Here is a 21,267-nt window from a genome sequence, read left to right as displayed (position 1 = left end):
TAACAATGGCTGGTTTTATATTCAATCTCAAATGCACCAGATTTCAGCTAGGATAACATTAATGGATTTAGCATTGAATATGTGATACTAAACTCACACTCAAATAGGAGTAAGTTTTAAAAGCTTAAACACACAAGGTTGCAACACATAAGAGCAGGAGAAGGCAAATTATTTGGCTGTTGCTGAATCAGTCTTGAGCTTAGACCATTGAGAAATGTTTTTGTGTAATTGTCAGTTAAACTATAACCTTTATTTTATCAATACATGCCCTTTTTTAGCCAAATTATTTTAATAGCCAACAGAAATCTGGCTTCCTTTGAAAAAGTTACCAGTCATGGATTAATCTTGAATATGAAACTTGAGTGTGGTTATTTAAAACTACTTTCTACTCTTCAAAAGAGCTTACTTTCACTTAAAGTGATTTGTTTGGGGGGGGGCAGTTTTCACCCTCCCAGAGGCTCCAGGAAAGCCTCCAGAGCCTGGGGAAGGTGAAAACGTGCAGGAGACCAACTAGGCCACGCCCAGCATGGACACACCCACCCAGCAACCTGGCAGAGAACTTGTTGCTGAAATTTTTGAAGCCCACCCATGTCTCTAAGACATAGTCAATGCAATATTGTGCTATTATAATGCCACTCTCAATGGGTGGGGGCACTGTAAGATGATGTAATCAAAATGCACATATAAAAAGTAATCACATCCCTCCTCCTAGAAGAATGAAATATGTTGCGGAATATTAAAAGAGGCAGAATATTATATTTCCCCAAAGGAGAAATGGAGAAAGCCCCAATTTCCTGCATAGTAAAACAGCTTCCAGCAGAAATTAACAGATTAACAGAGTTTGAAAGACCTTGTTGGTCATCTAGTCCAACCCCCTGCCTAAGCAGGAGACCCTACACTATTTCTGACAGATGGCAGTAGAGTCTCTTCTTGAAAGCCTCCAGTGATGAATCTCTCACAACTTCTGAGTCCTTAGAGATGGAGATTTGGGGCCCATTAAGAAATCCAGGACAATCTATTCATAAACAAAACGTCTTCAGATCCAGGGTGATGGGATTAAGGACACTACAATAAAGCTTTGCAACTATTGTAGACTTCTACTGGCATATATTCCTTCTAGCACTGTCACTTCATAAAGGTATCCTTATTGACTGAATGTATGAATCGTAATCAAATATTAATTAAATCTGCATAAATGTTTATATGAATAAAGGAATAATTCTGAAGAAAATAATTATTTTTCTTTAACGGAAATCCATTAATTCATCACAGCAGTATTACTTTTCAAGAGATGAACTTTTATTTTGTGAGAGCAAAACCATGTTCTTTCTAAGCTATTTCTTATCATCACCAATATTGAAAGATGTGCATTAATCATTTGAAAAATATGTGCTGCCTTTTTCATCAGGAGCACATTTTAATTTACAAAAATGTTTGACATTTACAAATTAATAGATATATTATTTTACAATTTAGCGCTTTTCCCCCATCAATATTGGTAGACCTCTGTCTACCCATGTACTTTTTCACACTGTAAAATTATATATTGTTCTGGTAGCTTATTTATAATAAAAGACCTGCACTGAAAACCAATATGTGATTTGTCAGGAGTTGTGCAGCTGGGTCTCCTTCTCAGTAAATGTGGATATGATTGAAGCTATCATCGGTCTTGTTTTGCAAACAGATGTTTTAGCTTTGTTTGACAAACACTATTGTGATGCCATTAGACATTGATTTTTGGAGGGGGCGGGATTAGACAGAATTTCATTTCACATTTTAAACATTAAGAAAAAAAAGGAAAGGAAAGATTACTAGAAATAGTGTTAAACAAAACAGGAGAAAAGCGATGTCTCAACATCTTTGATCTTTGAAAGCAGATCTAAAAGAATGATATGATATTCAAAAAGATACTTTTGGTTTTTGGAGTGTGCAGGGTTTAAACTGGGGGATATGAGCAAAAGGATTCTCTAGCCTATTGAATAGATGGACTCTGTGCTGTGAATCTTACTTAAGGTTGACAGAAAGTGAAGAGAGGGAAAAATGGTGTCTAGGATGACTTGATGCAGGGATTACAGCATAACTCAGTGCACATAATAAAGCCAATAGACAACATTAAAAAGAATAAAAGTGATAGGAAAGACCATTCTGGACCACTTGTCTATGGAATTAACATCAGTCAAATCTGGTATTTTGACTTTGAGCTGTGATGCTCTTCTTCGTAGTCGTCCCTTTTGGTGGGCGGTGTGTCTGTCCAAGGTGCTTCTGCTGTTGAGGTCTTTCATAGTAGGTGGTCTCCGGTAATGGATGCTGGCACTGTCATAAGAGTACATGGTGGCTCTTGGATCATTCAAACTTGCAAGCACATCAGAGCTGCTGACTTCATTTCTCATTTCCAAGGTAGTAAGAAGGATATTCCCACAGGTGTCAATCTAAAGGAGGGGTACACTTTAGAGAGAGTCTCTGTATTACTAGTGCTCTTTACATTCCTGCAAGTTACCTGAAACAATGGACCACTCCAGATTGAATGGCACGCCTCCCCAGGAAAAAAAAAGAGAAGAAAGTCCATTCCTTTTAAGGACATTTAAAAAAATATGCTATTTACTTCTGAATAGTCTTGTTGCTTTCAGTGAAGTTTATATTAGTCAAAACTAGCTTCAGCACAATGTATTTCAAGCCCTATACTGTAAGAAATACCACATCTGTTCTTTTCCCCTAATGTCAGCTTGTTTAGGGAATATTGAGAGAATTTGCTGAAATAGAATCTTGATCTGTTTTCCTGAAAATTTTATCATTTTATTTCAGTTTCAGTTTATTCTTTCATTTCTGGTAATGGCAACATTCTTTATTATCAATTTTACACTGATTTTTCAGCATTGAGAGATGTACATCAGGAAGCTAAACCTTATTTAGTGACCACAGTTAGCAATAGCAATAGCAGTTAGACTTATATACCGCTTCATAGGGCTTTCAGCCCTCTCTAAGCGGTTTACAGAGTCAGCATATCGCCCCCACAGTCTGGGTCCTCATTTCACCCACCTCGGAAGGATGGAAGGCTGAGTCAACCTTGAGCCGGTGAGATTAGAACCGCTGAACTGCAGATAACAGTCAGCTGAAGTGGCCTGCAGTACTGCACCCTAACCACTGCGCCACCTCGGCTCATTGTGACCAGTTGTGACCAGAGTCTTGGTAGTTAAGCGAAACAGTCATTAAGAGAAACTGCAGTTGTGCTTACAATGTATTTTAACTTTCTTTTGCTTTAACAATCTAAGAAGATTGTAAATGTGAGGACTAAACATTTACTAAAAAGTAAAGTTACTTTTTATCACCATTGTAACTATGAATGCTCAATGAGGCAATCACTAAACGTGAATTACCTTAAAATCTAAGAAAATAACCTAGTACTTTTTACCCTGAGGATTTCTAGAATAGGGGCTATTATTTCAGCAAAACTAAGGAGAGAAACAGGATCAATTTGTGATGTTTCACCGGGGATTAGATTAACAGATTAACAGAGTTGGAAGAGACTTTGTAGGTTATCTAATCTAAGCCTCCCTCCCTGTCCAAGTAGGAGACCCTACACCAGTGGTGGTGAGCCTATGGCATGTGTGCCAGAAGGGGCACTCAGAGCCCTCTCTGTGGGCCTGCGTGCCATCACCCCAGCACAGAGTTTACTGATTGGGGCAGCCCCAGTGAGATCAGGTCTTCACTTCTGCAGCTCCAGCTCCGTCACGCTCTTCTCTCCTTCCCTCACTTTCTGCCAGGGAAAGTACCCAACCCTCTAGGTTGACCTGTGAGATGCCTGATCCCACTGGGGCTGCCCCAACCCCTGCCTCGAGACCTCCACCCCTGCAGGAAAAGAAGCAAGGAAAGACTAACATGAAGCGCTCAGTTAGAAAGAACTGGAGCCTTTCTCCGTGGCAGATGGGCAGCACTGAGGACACGGGCCCATCAGGCAGTGCCATAGACAGCCATCGCTTGGCCGGGTCCTGATTTAACTCTTAATTTGGCTACTGTGGTAAAGCCACGCCCTGCATCTTGATTTAATTTGTAAATAAATACAACTACAAGCCTCATCCATATAGCTCTCTAAGTCATAAAGAGGTTTTTTTGGCTTGGCAATGTCAACAAATTTGACTATTTTGAGCAAATCAAAATATATTCATTGATGCAAGTTCTAGATTAGGATCATACTTCGTATTACGGCACAATAGGATTTGTGGTAGGTTTTGTTTCTTCAGGTAGGTTTGATGAAGCTGTTAACACAACCTGCCTAATAGAGTCTTCTATGTGCCCGCCATGTTGTACAAACTAAGCATCTTGGTCATTGCCAAGTCAGAATATCAACAGAGTATATTATAATCATAATTTATTTTTTGAAAAAAAAGGAGAATGGGTGGATTACTTCAGTTATCATCAATGACTCTGCAATTTGTAGAGTTTAAAACAATTGTTGAATGTTTTTTAAATATATTATAAACCAAGCTAAAAATGAGGATATAAAAATTCCCTCCCCCTCCTCAAAGAAACCCAAGATATATTCTAATGGTTCTAGCACTTACAATTAAGACTCTTTTTGCCAAAAGGGCTAATAAACACACTAGCTTTTAATTGCTGTAAATCATCCTACGTCCATAAATTCTCAACCAAGTGGCTAAATTGATAGGGATGTTAATATTTGTCTGATTGTGTTATGCAACAGACTTGACAGTCCACGATTACCTCTATCTTTTTCTTTTAAGACAAACAATGTTAATGTATGAATTGTTTTTTCTGAACTAAAAGCATTGCAATCAGGAATATTTTGTGTCTCAGAATAAATGAAGTGGGCCATACACTTGCTAAAAAGATGAATGGAAAGGCTGTGTTTTATTTTGGGGTTCAAATCCTCTATTAATGTTTCCCAAATGTATTTGGGGACAGAGCTGCCATCAGCAAGATTCCAACTTTGAGGGAGATGGACAGTTCAGAAATGTTTCATCATTAAATAAAATTATGGTTGAGGTGGGCCCAAAATTGTAAATATCAAAAGTTGTTTGTATCATTGAAAGCTCTGCTATTGTGTTTTTCTTTTAAGACAAAAGATGTTAATGTATGATTTTTTTTTCTGAACTAAAACCTCAGTATTCAGGTTAAATTGTTGTGTTGACACTTTGCAATAAAGTGGGTTTGGGGTTGCAGTTTGAGCACCTGATCTCTAAAAGGTTCTCCATCACTTCCCTACACTATTTTTGTCAGATAGTTTCCTGCATCACATTCTCACTGAGGAATAAGTGGTCTCTGGTGAAATGGGGCAATAATGCCATCCAGTAAGCTTGGGATGTACTTAGTGGCACCAACAGGGTAGCTGGGATGGGGGCAGTGGTGGAATTCAGCAGGTTCACGAGAACCAGTGGCTAATTTTCTGAGCAGTTCGGTGAACTGGCTGTTGGAAGAAATCTCCTTGCAACAGGCTTTTGTATTTCCCACCTTACAGGGTTAATTCTGTCAGGAAGGCAGGAAGTAGGCATTCTGGTGTGCCTCTAGCCTAATCATGTGTATCTTTATTGCCCTGTTTAAGTGTTTTCCAAAACTGCCTCTTCAGTTAAGCCTTGTTACATTGTAACAGCCATTAATGGTTTTTGGCAGTACACTCAAATTTTCTATAGCCTGAGCGGCTTCTCTGAAGATTTTTGCCCCTTTGCTGGTACTTTTATTCCAGGGATTGTTTTAAGCTTTTTACACTGCTTTAGTGGTTCTTGGCACTGTCCTTTTGGGATATACTTCCAACATGTCTGAAACTGTCCTGGCCTCCTCTGTCCCCAATTAAGGGTGGGAGGGGACAATCACAGGCCTCTTTCTTCCCTGGATCTGTAATCTTCTCTAAATGGAGTGATCTGGCTAGTCTTTTGCTTCTTTGTTTGTTTGTTACAAAACAGGACTTCAGGAGGTCTCCTGATGGGAAAGCAATAAGGTAATCTTTTTGGATCACTGGTGCATGCCCAATCGAGTTAAGCAATGGCTAAGAGGCCGGATGCAAGCTTGGCACTCTGCCTGGTTTTTTTTACTGCCTTTCTGGGATCATGTAATCTTTCCTTAAATCTGGATGCTTTCCTTAGGATATCTTGTGAGCACTGGTGGGTTCCAGCCAGTACGCCCTGGTACAGGCATACTGATGGCAGCTAAGAGCAGTGGCCACCATACTGGAATGGTGTTTGGTGGGCCCACCTGCCCTTACCTGTTTTTAAGCCAACCAGTCCATTTGCACACACACACGAACAGTGTATGGCACCTGTGCGACCTCCACCGAGCAACTGGAGTGTCGCAGGGCAGTAGGTGAGCATGCGTGCACAGAGCGCATGCCTGAGGTGGATGCCTGGCCCTGTCTCAGCATACCGGTTGTGACGGGATCCAGAACCCACCACTGCTTGTGAGGTGAGTAAGAACAGCCGGTATCTTTAAACGGTCCAAATGGATCTAAGGTTTGCTTCTCCTGGGTGGGAAAGGGTGCTTTGCCAGTTCACTGAGCACAGGAGTCTCTTGTCTATGGGGATTCTTCAGTCATCCAGGTCATGGTTGTCCCAAAGGTGCTTTTTTCAAGAGGCAACTGGACTTTTTTGGTTTTCAGAAAGTCCAGTTGCCTCTTGAAAAAGCACCTTTGAGACAAGAGTCTCTTGCATTGCTTCAGAGTGGCTAAGGCACACTTTAAAAAAGAAGATGGGGTGTGGATCCTCCCACCAATTTGTTTTAGTTTTCTCTCGTGATAATAAGGCTTAGTAACATGGCACCAGGCTTGAAGTTTATTTAGATATCCCTGGCATGTACTACTTTTATTGTGATTTTGACAAGCTTGGGAGGGCAGAGATTTGAACCTGGGTCCACTATACATTTTGTTAATTTGTCTCTTTAGCTTGGAATTTTGTAGCCCAAGTATGACCACCCACTTTCTGGAGAGCTTAAGTGACCTCTCTGCTAAAGGGTTTTATTTTATGAGCAAGAGTTGGTTGCTGATAGTTATCATTGCATTTTAACTATTTTAATTTATCAAGGTGCTCTGACACCCCTGCCTGATTTGTAACTCCAGGTTGCAGGTATTCCTGATGAAAAGAAAGCTATTTGGACAGAATGGTTTAGATTTCCATGATGGCTGTGACTGTCATTGATCTTCAGTGTGTATTCTCCCCTTTCTAATCTAATGATTGGTATTTAAGGCAGCTTTTTGCAAGCAAAGAAGCTTTTTGTATTTTTGTACAGGAAATCCCTGACTTACACCTTTCCATTTAGTGACCATTCAAAGTTACAATGGCACTGAAAAAAGTTATTTATGACAGTTTTTCACACTTATGACCTTTGCGGCATCCCCGTGGTCATGTGATCAACATTCAGATGGTTGACCATTGTCTCACATTTATGATGGTTGTAGTCACCCAGGTCATGTGATCCCCTTTTGCAACCTTCTGACAAGCAAAGTCAATTGGGAGACCAGATTCACTTAACAGCCATGCTACTAACTTTACAACTGCAGTGATTCACTTAACAAATGTGGCAAGAAAAGTTGTGAAATGGGGCAAAATTCTCACTTAGCAACATAAATTTGGGCTCAATTATGGTCATAAGTCAAGGAGAGGCCAGGAGAGGCGAGGCAGATGTGACAAGGAGTGGCTGGGAGTGGAGGGGTGAGGCAAGAATGGATGTGATGAGGAGAGGTGTGGCATGGCAAGGTACCCTCCACATGAGTGACATTGAGTTGGCCATGCCCACCCAATCACATGCCCACCCAGCCACGCCTACCTACCTGGTCATTAGGGCAGAGAACTGGTTGTTAAATTATTTGAATCCCACCACTGGTTGGGGGTGTGGGCTAGCATATGACAAAGAGAGTGCCACCCTGGAGGAGACCGGAAGTACCTCAGCAAGACAGACAAAAAAAGCCCGTGGACTCTGAAGAGCCTCACATAAATTCTGTCTGACAAACTGATGCTGATTGACATTGCCGCCCGGAGTCCTCCGGGATTGGGCGGCCTATAAATCTAATAAATTGAATTGAATTGAATTGAATTGATCTCCGGATCAGAACTTTCCTGGAGGGAAAGTGAAGAAGGAGCTGTGTCTAATTAGACCCAGAGGAATGCAACAGGTTCCTTGCAGGTCAGAGATTAGCTCTCTGAATCAACGTTGGGGGAGATGACATTGTAAAAGATGGTTGCTATAAAGCTGAAGCTTCTGGACTAAGCATTTGAGCAGGAGTGGTGTCTTGGATGGAGTGATGAGACCTGGTGTGAATATTTGAATAACCAACTGACATAAATCAGAATTTGGAAAAGGCAAAGAACTGTAAGTAGAAAATAACATTAACAGATAGATTGGGATTTTGGCGGAAAGAAAAGAAAGAAGGAAAAAAAATGTGGTTTAAATCATTAAGCCCAAAGAGAACTGCTTGCTTTGTTCGAGCTTGTTTTAATTTATGTATCTTAAGCAACCCTAATGAAAGTTAACAGGAGGAAAGTTAACAAGAGGAAAAATCAAGAAAAAGCATTATTTTTTCCGTTCATAACACTATCTTTCCTGGATTTAAAACTGGATTTAAAAATATCAAGTTGTATTGGTGAAAATCATCGAGTTGAAAGAATATGGAGCCATTTGCCAGAGGGAAGAACAAAGAAAGTGAAGCAATTAAGATGTCTCCCCCTTCTCTTTTTCTCCATTTCAGCTGAATTGGAATATAGGAACCAGATCAGAATTGGGAAATAAGAAGAAACTGTGGAAGTTAAATTATAATTAACTGTAATTTTTGAACTGGACATAATGGAAAGCTGGGAATTTGAATTTAAAAAAATATGCATGTCATTAATATTAAACTTAAATAGAATTTTGAAGTTAGAAATTAAGGAGAAACAAGAAATGAGGGAAGAAGAGGGGGAAGGTAGTGAAATTACAGTAAAAATAGAAAATAAAAAGCAGACAAAAGATTTCACTGGGTTTGTCAGTAGCACAGGGAAAATTGAAAAGGGGGGAATATGCCCCAACAAAGAAAAGGGAAGTAATTATAGACGAAAGGAAAGGAAACGGCCAGACAGGAATAGAGAAGAAAGAGAAGAAAGAAAGGAGTGATAAGAGAAAAGAGGAAGAGAAGACAGTGAGACAGAGGATATGTTGAAAGATCCAGTGGTGGGTGATGGAAAAGTTTGAGAAGGAAGAATATATACCCAATAGCAGCTTAGAGTTTGGGATAAAAGGCTCACTAGGAAGAAATTGGATATTTAGAAATTACTATGTGGAGAATATAAAGTAGAGGTATATGATTTACTCTTTTACATGATAATTAAATTGAGTTGCTAATTGATTAAATATGATAATGAAAAGATAATCAAATATAGGTTAAACTATATGAAATATGGATACATATAGAACTTTTAAGAAGATGAATTTAAGTGAGGTGTGTATTGCTTGTTATTTTATATAGCAGATCAACGGAATTGTAATAAGCATTAAATAGCAAGGATTGTAATTAAAAGATAATTAAATGTAAGTTAAATAAAGATATGGAAAAATGGAGGGGTAACTTGAAACATACTTATAATGGAAAATTACTGAGATTATAAAGAGAGAGCTAAAAATTTGGGGTATGTAATGATGTATAACTATACAATATTATGATGAGAATAGCTGGAAATTGTAACCAGGTCCACATTTTGCCCAAAAAGTAAGGTTTTTTGGGGGGTGGGTGGGTAAATATAATTGCTATATATGCATACTTTTTTTTAAAGGATATATTTTAAAATTATTATGAAAGATGTTTATTGAAATGAAATTACTAACACCATCAACATAAAATGGAGCCTGCTCAAATGCTGAAATACATCATGTAAATGAGATGAAGAGCGTGGAAGAGTGGAGAGAGGCAAGAGGAAGAAAAGAAGGTTAGAAGAGAGGGTGGAGGTGTAGAGGAGGAGAGAAAGAAGGAGTGGAAAGAGGAGAGAGGAGAAAGGAAGGGGAAGTAGAGAAGGATGATAGAGGGAAGAAAGGAGGTAGGGAGGAGGGGAGAGGGAGAAGAAAGGGATGAATAGATATAAATGTGGTATATAGATAGCAGAAGAGCCAAAGTTTTGGGGGGTTGATGGTAAGACGAACTGACATAATATTTAATAATACAAAATAGTGTTGGTAATGGTATACATGTGGCTATTTGTATAAAAATGAAAAAAAAACTATATTAAAAAAAGAGCGCCATCCTGATACCATGCAAGCTTCCCTTCTTTTTTTTTTTTCATTCCTTGTGGCAGACCATTGAGACAAAGCTTGTGCTCTGCTAAGCTGTGTCAGTTTGACAAATGCAATGGTCCTGCAACTGCCTCTGACAGTAAACCATAAGGCCAGGTTTTGCGTTCTGAAATGTTTCATTTAATGTTTTTCAGTTAAGCAGGAATTGAGAAATAGACTGAAGTCCACAGTCACGAAACAGAGACAGATAACCTCAATCTTTTAAAAATGATTAGGTGGCTTAGATGTTAGGCTACTCATGAGAATGAAATGAAATTTCCATATCAGTGGTGGGTTGCAGGCGGTACGCCCCGGTACAGGCGTACCAGAGCCTGCCCGGAGTACCAGGTACCGTTCCGGTATGGTGCTCCAGAGGCCCCACCCGCCCGCCTGAGGCCCTTACTGGTCTTTTAAATCTTCAGCACTTCCACACATGCACACGGCGCATACAGCACCTGTGCAATGCTCCACTGAGCAGCTGGGGCGTCACAGAGGCTTGCAGAGGTGGTATGATGCATGCGTGCATCGAACATTGCAGATGCATTGAGGAACTTGCACTTCAGTCAAAACAAAGCACATTCCAGCCAGCCACGTAAAGATCATATCCACAAAGACCCACAGTGGCCGGAGGGAGGGATCTCTACAACCTGCAAAATTGCTTCATTGGAGAATATGACTGATGACATACCTTGCGGGGGAGGGGGAAACAGGGTCAGAACCAGGACGTGAATTAAGTGAGGTCAGAGTTGGCTTCACTTGGTCTTTGCCAACATGAAGCTCCTAATAAATAATTGGATTTCCTTTGAAGCTTGACTTGAGGCTCATGTTTTAATTAGGGCATCAGTCGGAAACTTGACAGCAAGCCAACTCTCTCAAAACTAATCAAAATGACCAGGACTCCTGAGCCTGGGCTCTCCAGTCGCTCCCTGACACCTGGCTATCATGGCAGTGGGCAAACTATCCAAAGAGAACCTGCTCCAAGCAATCCAGAAAGAGGCAGAACTTTCCTCCACCCAGGGACTTCCAAGACCCAGCAGCCCAATCGGAACTGGAGTGCAGTCCCCACTGACCATCAAAGCTGAGATAGCCGAGATGCCCGTACCAGCAACTGAAATAAAAATGGATGAGTATTGGTGGAAAAAAGTCCCTAAAGCAGCTGAGGTTGAGTTCTCTCACCCTAGTGCCTAGGTCTGGGAAAACCCCCTGAGTGAGCTAGGAAGAATGGATGTTGGACTGGGAATAGGAACTTCCAAAAACTCTCATGGAACCCTTGGGGAGATCCATAGAGCAGCTGAGGGTTAAATTTGATCAAGCCACCCTTCATGATAAGGGGCCGTCATGCTACATAAAAGAGAGGGAGGTTACAACTGAGCCTTTTGAAGTGAGACTCAAATGGGAATGCCGCCCCCCTTCTCCACCCACCAGAAAGAGAATGAGCCTGAGGCTGCAGCTGGTGCCTCTCCCCTCCTGCAATAAGCAAGCCACCCAAGGCAGGCAGCTCCTCCCCTCTCTATGAACTAGAGCTGAGGGAGACCACCAAACACACCAAGTGCAGTTACACGGGGGCCAACATGAGGAGTAAGGGGTTCATTGAGCCAGCCAAGCCATGGGTTGCAGCCCCAGTCCTATTCAAAGAAAAAAAAGATGGAACCATTATACGTAAATTTTAGGGATATAAACTGCACGTGTGTACACAATCTATACCCTCTTCCTCTCATGAAGGACATGCTGTCTCGCCTAGCTAAGGGAAAAATCTTTACTAAATTAGACATCAGAGAAGCATACTACCAAGTCTGTGTCAGGGAGGGAGATGAATGGAAAACAGCATTCAACTGTTCCTAAATAGCTTCCAATTCAAAGAAATGCCTTTTGGACGGCAACCCCCCCCCCCCCGGTGGTGTTTATGCACTTCATAAATGAGGTGCTGCATGAACACCGCTATAAGAGGGTCATTGTCTACTTGAAAGACATCCTCATCTACACTGAGACCATGGAAGACCATATACTCCTAGTCTGCCAGGAAAATGTCTAGCAACAAACCTGTACATCAAGCTGTCAAAATGCAAATTTCACCATGCACCTGGGCTACTGAGTGTCAAATGAGGTCATAGATATGTACCCAACCGAACTACAAGCCGTCCTAGGCTGGCAGCTCCCTCGCACCGACAGACAGCTACAAAGCTTCCTAGGATTTGCAAACGTTTACAGGCAATTCATCCCCTCCTTTGCGAAGATTGCCAAGCCCATGACAGACCTCCTAAATACAGAGGGGGCAGGGACGAAACCCCACCTGGGACAACCCCTGCAGTGGGACCTAACTTGCCAAAAGGCATTTGAAACACTAAAAGAACTTTTTGCAAAGGAACCGGTGCTGAAGCATCCTGACCCCGAACAACCTTTCCAAGCGATGTGGCAGTGGGAGTAGTGCTACTCCAAAGAAATAGCCAAGGAAAACTACAGCCCTGTGCCTACAGCTCCCGCAAACTCATGGACACAGAGAGGTGTTGGGCCACATGGGAAAAAGGCTTTTGTGGTAAGATGGGCACCGCTAAACTGGTGCCACCTGCTGGAAGGGGGGGGGGGCAGGGAAACCATTTGAAGTCTGGACTGACCACAAAAATCTGGAGTCCCTTAGGACCCCATGGAAACTATCACCCAAATAAGTCCGCTGGGCTCAATACTTGAACCAATTCAATTTTGTGCTAAAACACATCCCGGGGGGAGGGGGGAATTTCCTAGCTGAGCCTTCTCCCATATGCCCCAGTACAAATCTGAATGGGAGGAGGTAGTAGACGCCATCATCCACCCTATCCAAACAGCCACCCAAATGACCGTCAGATGACAATGCCACAGCAAGACTGACCTGCAAGCAATCTAACCATGAAACTCAAAAGCGAATTGCTAGCAGACCCCTGGTTCCATGACAACCAACAAATCTTGACAAAAAGGGAGGACCTGGCGTGGAAGGGGATGAAACTCTATGTCCCAGAGTCCCTATGCACCTTAATCCTCCAGAGGAGCCGTGATGTCGAACTGGTGGGCCACTTTGGGTTCCAAAACACTTTACACTTAGCACGGAGGCAATTCTGGTGGCCCAGCATAAAGAAAGATGTGGCAGTTATGTGAAAAGTTGCACCATCTGTGCCACAATGAAAAAACAACCAGGAAATATCCCTGGACTGCTGCAACTGGTAGCAGAGCCAATGAGGCTATGGGAGGAAATCGCAATCAGTGGTGGATTATGACCAGTATGCCCCAGTAAGGGCATACTGGTGCCTGCCAGTAGCACCAGGTACCGTTCCGGTATGGTGCTCCAGAAGGCCCACCTGTCCTCCACACTCCTTACCGGTATTTGAGGTTTTCGGGGCTTCCGCACATGTGCACGGAGCGTATGGTGCCTACGCGATGCTCCACCGAGCAGCTGGAACATTGCGGAGGCTTCACAGAGCATTGTGGGTGGTAAGCACTGTGTGTGCTAATGTGGTGGACGCCCAACCCCATTACCCCATACTGGTTTCAATGGGATCCAGAGCCCACCACTGATCACAATGGAATTTATAGTGGAGTTGTCAAAGAGTGGGGGGAACATGGTGATCTGAACTCTGATAGACTCCAAGCAGGCACACTTCAAACCTTGCAGCAGACTACCCTCAGCCCACCATCTAGCCAAACTGTTCCTAATGTACATCTACCACTTGCATGGAGTGCCACAAAGAATTATCTCAGAAAGAGGGGTCCAGTTCACGGCTAAGTTCTGGAGGGAGTTCCTGTGGTCTATAGGGTCATCCCAGGGCCTTAGCTCAGCCTTTCATCTGAGCACCAGTGGGAGGGGGGGAGAGATTGAACACCATGGTAGAACAGTACCTGAAGTGTTACGTGAACTATCAACAGTCCAATTGAGTGGACCTCCTGTCTTTCGCTGAGGTCGCATACAATAATGCTGTTCACAGTAGCCGGATCCTGTTGGGGAGACACCCCCTCCTTTCCTCTCTTCCCCTGCAGCAGGGGCCCAAGTGTCCTGAGGGCAGCTCCTTCCTCGGAGGAGTACAGCAAGCAAACAAATGTGGTGCTCGGGAGGCGGAAGCACAGAGCCCCACCTATGGCCAGTGAGAGCAAGGGAAGGAGACCTTGGCCCATTTGGTTTGCTTCAGAGTGGGGTGGGAATGAAGAAGTCAGAGGCAATCCGTACCTTTGTTCCTGCTCTGGAATATGGAGGGGTGTCTATCCCCTGCTGTCGCCCTTAGCTTCTCAGGCCAGGCAAGGAGTGACTGGGAGGGGAGTCTGAGGGACACAGACAGCCAGTGGTGGTATCACCCAACAGGGAGCTACAGCAGAGGTATGAAAGAGCCGCAAGCAGCTCCGGAGCCACAGGTTGCCAACACCTGACCTATAATTTTCATTTGTATTAGTACAGGTAGTTCTTAAGTTACAACTTCAATTGAGCCCAAAATGTATATTGCTAAGTGAGAAATTTGTTAAGTGAGTTTTGCCCCATTTTACAACTTTTCTTGCCACATTTGTTAAGTGAATCACTGCAGTTGTTGAATTAGTAACACAGTTGTTAAGTGAAGCCACTGACTTCGTCAGAAGGTTGTAAAAGGTTATCACTTGACCCCGGGATACAACAACAGTCATAAATGTGAGTCACTAGTCAAGCATCTGAAAGTAAATCACATGACCGTGGGAATGCTGCAATTGTCATAAGTCACTTTTAAGTGTGAAAAATTTTCATGTCACTTTTTTCAGTGCTGTTGTAACTTCGAACAGTCACCAAGTGAACTGTTGTAAGCCAAGGACTACCTGTGTTTATTTGTACATACAACACAGAACACAAAAAACAGGTTTGGAAGTGATATTGAAGATCTTCCAATCCAACCCTCTGCTAAGAAGGAGACACTATACCATTTGGGACAAATGGTTGTCCGACCTCTTCTTGAAATCACCCAGTAAAGAAGCATTCACAACTTCTGGAGACAAGCTGTTCCACTGATTAGTTGTTCTCTTTAGTTCTAACTTGGATCTCTTAATGATTTTTTACCCATTATTTCCTGTCTTGCCCTCAGGTGCTTTGGAGAATCGGCTGACCACTTCTTCTCTGTGAAATCTCTTCAAGTACCGTAAGGTTGCTAGTATGCCACTCCTAGTCTTTCTCTTCATTAGACATACCTAGTTCCTATAACCATTCATCTACCGTAACTATTTAGTTTCCAGATCTCTTATCATCTATGTTGCTTTTCTCTACACTTCTTTTAGAGTCTTCTTCTAGATTTTTAAGCATCTTTTTGTATCATGGTGACCAGAACTGGATGCAGTATTTCAAATGTGGCCTCACTAAGGCAGTATAGAGCAGTATTAGTACTTCTTGTGATCTGGATGTTTTGCTTGTTGATGCAGTCCAAGACTGAGTTGGGTTTGTTTGGTAGCTACAGCAAAGTGCTGGCTCATAAGCTGTTGACTACTAGGCCCCTACATTGCTCTCACAGTTACTACTGTTGAGCCAGTTACTGTCTATTTTATCCCTGTGCATTTGATTTGATTTTTCCTGTCTACGGGTAGTATTTTACTTTTTTCACTTCTGAAGTGCATGCATCTTGTTGGATTCTTTACTTACTTTATTCTGATATTTCTTGCATCTGTCAAAAATGTAAATTCTCACACCCAAGTCCATAATGCAATAAAAATAGATAATCAGTATAAGTTGACCAACAAATTTTCCACATTAATTTTAAAGTTTTTTTGCTTTATACATACATTTATGGATGTATGGGGTGCACAAATATATTTCGAGGCTAATTTTGAGAGAAATATATTTAAACAATAAATACTGATATTAAAATCACTGACTACTGAATATCATAGTAATTACTGACATGATGAACTATTGAATATTCTAAATAAATTATGATGCTTATTCCTTTCAAATTTTCTAACTTACAAATTGTTTTTTCCAAAAATGAAGAGGATTAGGCCACTTGATAAAGCATATTTCCATTTGTAATATGGATTCACTAACAAATTGTCTTGTTTGGAGTGCTAAAATCTTCTACTTCAACAATACTTGCACAGATAAATAGGAAATTATATCAACTTTCAGAGAATTGGTTACCTGAACTTTATTCATCTCCACTTTCTTCCTCTCATTGGTGGCTTTTTCTGCTGTTTTCTTCTGATATTGAGGGCCTTTGCCAAAGAATGTGTAGTTGACAAATGCATATTCCAATAAAGCAAGGAATACAAAAACAAAGCAGCCCATAAGGTAGATGTCAATTGCCTTCACATATGGGATTTTGGGAAGTGTTTCCCTGAGGTGAGTATTAATGGTGGTCATTGTCAGCACAGTGGTGATTCCTGCAGAGAAGGAAAGAGTTACCTTTCTCAAGACATACTTCATTTCTGAAGATACCACATCATAAAGAATTCCTAGTACAGGCATCCACCTTGATATCTGAGCCATTTCTACAACGCTCAAGTTTTCTATGCCTTTTAGCATCTTTTCCATTGTATCAATCAGATTTGGGAATTACAACTCTCAAGACTTGCCACAATGAGTAGCTCAGACCTTAGAGCAGTGTTTCTCAACCTTGGCAACTTGAAGATGTCTGGACTTCAACTCCCAGAATTCCCCAGCCAGCGAATGCAAATGCTGGCTGGGGAATTCTGGGAGTTGAAGTCCAGACATCTTCAAGTTGCCAAGGTTGAGAAACACTGCCTTAGAGACTTTGAGACAAGAGGAAAGAATATGAGCTTGTTTCTTTCTAAGGCAGAAGAAGTTTAACTACTATGATTTCAATAATATTACATATACAACATTGGCTGATATAAAATGTTTTATATTTTATTGCCTCATAAATTGCAGAATATGTGCTAATTCTTAAGTTACAGGAACTTCTCTACAACTACCTTTCACCAAATTAGAATATTTGACCTGGATATTTGATCTAGGAGCACATCTTCCTCGGAAAGTCTTATATGCAGGTCAAAGATTTTGTATAGATGTTTGTGAGTTAAATGTATATAATTCTGATAGATATGCATTATCTCTGGCATTTTAAGATAAATTTGCATCACCATCAGGGGTGGGTTTCAAAATGTTTTACTGCTTATTCTGTGGCCGTGGCCTGGCGGCCATGTAACTGGGTAGGCATGGCCAAGTTGATGTCACTCACCAGGAGATATCATGGATTGGGTAAAATATGGTGGAGCTCACTTAACAACACTCTTGTTTAGCAACCAAAATTTTGGCCTCAATTGTAGTCATGAGTCAAGGACTATCTCTGCCTTCCTCTGCATGGCAGCCTTCTCCTAGTAAACTCCTTCTCCTTTCTGGCAATTTTCCTCTGTTAGAGGCACCAAAATAATCCAGACAACATAAGGTTTTCCTGCTGCAGTAGGAGGTTGGACTAGATCAGTGTTTCCCAACCTTGGCAACTTGAAGATGTCGGACTTCAACTCCCAGAATGCTGGCTGGGGAATTCTGGGAGTTGAAGTCCAGAGATCTTCAAGTTGCCAAGGTTGGGAAACACTGGACTAGATGACTAGATGACCTCTGAGTAGTCTTCTAGCCCTAAATTTCTGTGCTGTTTTTCTCTTTCTTTCTTTCTTTCTTTCTTTCTTTCTTTCTTTCTTTCTTTCTTTCTTTCTTTCTTTCTTTCTTCTTCCTTCCTACCTACCTACCTACCTACCTACCTACCTACCTACCTACCTATCCAGTTTGTTGTTCAGCTGACCCAGAAACAAACTGATGAATGTCACTTTCCTTCCAAGCAGCTTTTCAATTTAAAATCCAAAATTTACAGCTTTAACACTTGGAGAGTTCAACTCCCAGAATTCCACAGCCAGGCATGCTCAGTTCTGATTTAAAGCAACAGCATTTGTTTTTCTCCTTTGCTGAATCTCTCGGCTGAAAGTGGGTTTCCTTCTTTCTTTTTCTCTTTTCTTTCTCCCTTCCCTCCCTCACTCTCTCTTTTACTTTTCAAAACCTTTTTCCCTTGCCTGAACTGGCGAGAAAAAAACTTTTAAAAAAGCTTCTGATGAAGCTTCTGATGGGAGAACAGGTTCCAGGGCATGGCAAGGCTACCATTACTACTAGTCCTATCCAGTATGCCAGATTTTTACTACCTCTTCTGGCGTACCGGACCGAACCGGGGGGAACCCACCTCTGATCACCATGTCTTCTCCCCATATGCAGGATTTGATTGCTTGATTATGACTACACTGACACATTTTCTTCAAGATGATCTGTCCCCAACCAGGCCCTTTGGGTCTTCTAATGGCATACTATTTGCCAGATAATCACCGGGCTGTTGGTCATGCTCATCTTTTCTTTCCTTCCTTGTTCTTCATATACTATTTGCAAAATATGATAATTTGAGCCTGGGTGTTTGTGCCTTGAATGAGAATTTTGGATTGATTTTATGATCCATTTCTTTGCTTTCTTGGCTATCTGTAGTATTCTCAAATGTTTTCTTCAACACCAAACTAAAGTTCAAAAGCATCACTATTCTTTCTATCCCGATTCTTCAATTTTTTGCTTCCATAGAGTGTCATAAGGAAAACCACTGCCTGCATTGCCTGGTACCTGTATATAGAAAATGTATTTTATGGTATATTGGAAGTGACACTTTTCTGTACAGAATTTCATCTTTGTTTGATCTTCTTTGAATTAGCTTGGCTATACAAACTACTATTAGACTATAGATAAAAGAATCAATTCCAACCACATTCATTCTTGCCCTCAGCAATTCAGTCATATCTGACTCTTGGCCAGTCTATGGATCAATACTTTCCATGCCCCTCTGTCTTGCATCACTTCCTTCAGATCTGCTATGGTCATCCTGGTGTCATCCTTTACAGTGTTCAGCCAATGGGTACTAGGGTAGTCCCTTCTTCTTTTTCCACTGATTACTGCCAGCATGATTGACATTTCAGGTGAGTCACTCACATGATATGGGCAAACTGATTTTATTAAAAAACAATAAATTTACCAAACTGACTTTAACATCAACCAAGCTGATTTTAACAAACTCAGAGAAAGTCTAAGCAAAATTTCATGGATAAAAATTCGAAAGGGAAAAACAATTCAAGAAGTGTGGGAAACACTGAAAAATATGATCATAAAAGCCCAGTCCAACACAATTCCACTGAAAAAGAAAAACAAGAAATTCAAGAACAAACTAGCATGGTTGCACAAAGATCCCTATGATAAACTGAAAGACAAAAAGGATAAGTACAAAAATGGAAAAAGGGACACATAACTAAGAAAGAGACACACATAACTAAGAATATCAGCAGATAGCCCGAATCTGCAAAGATGAAGTCAGGAAATCAAAGGCTCAGAATGAACAAATACTTAGAACAAAAATCAAACATAATAATAAAAAAGTTTCTTTTAACATATAAATAACAAGAAAAAAAGTCAAGGAAACACTGCCAATTACCTCCCACAGACCCATTAGATCTCACAGGGTTGGCCTCCTCCGGGTTCCATCTACTAGCCAATGCCATCTGGCTATTACCTGGGGGAGGGCCTTCTCTGTGGCAGCTCCGGCCCTTTGGAATGAACTCCCCGCAGGGATTCGGACCCTCACCTCTCTCCAGGCCTTCTGAAAATCCATCAAAACCTGGCTTTGCCAGCAGGCCTGGGGGTGATGAGTTCCCTCCCCTCTCGACATGTATGGTTGTGCGGCTGTTGCTTATTTTTATTATTCGTATTTCATTTTTTATGTTCCCCTTTTTTCCCCTTTTGAATTGTTCGCTGCCCTGAGTCCTCCCAGAGAAGGGCGGCATATAAATAATAAAATTCCATTCCATTCCATTCCACTTGGTCCCCTGAGAAGATGGCAAGGAAGTAACAGGCAGTAGAGAGAACTCATTCTTTGCATCAGTCCATGCAAAAAGAAATTATAGCCCAACCTACCAAAAACAACTAAAAGACAGAGTAGAAATAAAAATTAAACTAAGCAAGAAAATGGTAAGAGAACACCTCTCTGACCTTGATGAATATAAATCAATGTGACCTCATGGATTACATCCCAGAGTTCTGAAGGAGCTGGCAGATGTTTTCTCAGAATCATTGTACAATATCTTTCAAAAATCCTGGAGAAACAGTGGTGGGGATGATGTCATGGTGACACAGTGTGTTAGTGTCATGCCAGCTTAGTGTCATCTGCAAATTTGATGAGTTGCCCTTCTATTCCCTCATCTAAGTCATTTATGGATATTGAAGAGTAATGGGCCTAAGACGGAACCTTGTAGTACTCCACTGCTTACTTCCCTCCAGGTAAATGTAATACCACTAAGACTATTTGTTGAGTACGGTTTGTCAGCCAGTTACAAATCCATCTGGTGGTGATGCTGTCTATCAAACATTTTTCTAGGTTACCAAGAAGTAGATTGCGGTCTACTTTGTCGAATGTATGGTGGAGGCTAAGTATACTATGTCCACAGCATTTCGCTGATCTATTAATTTAGTCTCTTTATCAAAGAATGAAATAAGATTGATTTGGCATGATCTGTTTTTAACAAACCTGTGTTGGCTACTAGTTATAACTTCATTTGTTTTTAAATATTCACAGATCTGTTTTTTAATTATATTTTCCTGTGTCTTTCCAGGTATTGATGTTAGGCTGATTGGTCTGTAGTTTCCTGGGTCTGTTCCCCACTCCCTTTTTTTTTGAAAATGGGAACCACATCAACTCTTTTCCAATCCTCTGGTAGTTCCCTGGTGCTCCAAGATTTTTAAAAGATATAATACAATGGTTCTGAAATAACGTCTGCCACTTCCTTCAGAACTCAGGGATGTAATCCATCAGGTCATGTTGATTTATATTCATCAAGGTCAGAGAAATGTTCTCTTACAATTTTCTTGCTTATTTTAATTTTTATTTCTAGTTTGTCTTTTACAGTAGATTTTTTGGTATGTTGAGCTATAAGTTCTTTTTCCGTGAAGTCTGATGCACAGAATGAGTTAATCAGCTCTGTTTTCTCCCTACTGCCTGTCTCCTTGCTATCTTCTTTCTTTAGTGGATTGTT

General features: G+C 41.2%; 1 protein-coding gene across 2 annotated transcripts in view; it reads right to left on the bottom strand.

The window, feature by feature from the left end:
* Positions 1-2,081: 2,081 nt before the first annotated feature.
* LOC116513350 (gamma-aminobutyric acid receptor subunit beta-1-like) overlaps positions 2,082-21,267 on the bottom strand; it is a 97,711-nt gene continuing 78,525 nt past the window's right edge. Inside the window, exons 8-9 of one of the 2 annotated variants that reach the window (XM_032224376.1) lie at positions 16,343-16,584; positions 2,082-2,429 (exon numbers count right to left, since the gene is read on the bottom strand). In XM_032224376.1, the coding sequence (XP_032080267.1) occupies positions 2,082-2,429; positions 16,343-16,584 (590 nt within the window). The remainder of the gene's footprint in view (positions 2,430-16,342; positions 16,585-21,267) is intronic. The other variant, XM_032224377.1, reaches the window with a different exon arrangement.

The sequence above is a fragment of the Thamnophis elegans genome, chromosome 9, assembly GCF_009769535.1.
Source record: "Thamnophis elegans isolate rThaEle1 chromosome 9, rThaEle1.pri, whole genome shotgun sequence".
NCBI classification, from domain to species: domain Eukaryota; kingdom Metazoa; phylum Chordata; class Lepidosauria; order Squamata; family Colubridae; genus Thamnophis; species Thamnophis elegans.
Note: the sequence above shows the minus strand (reverse complement) of the source record. Positions and strands in the feature narration are given on the sequence as shown.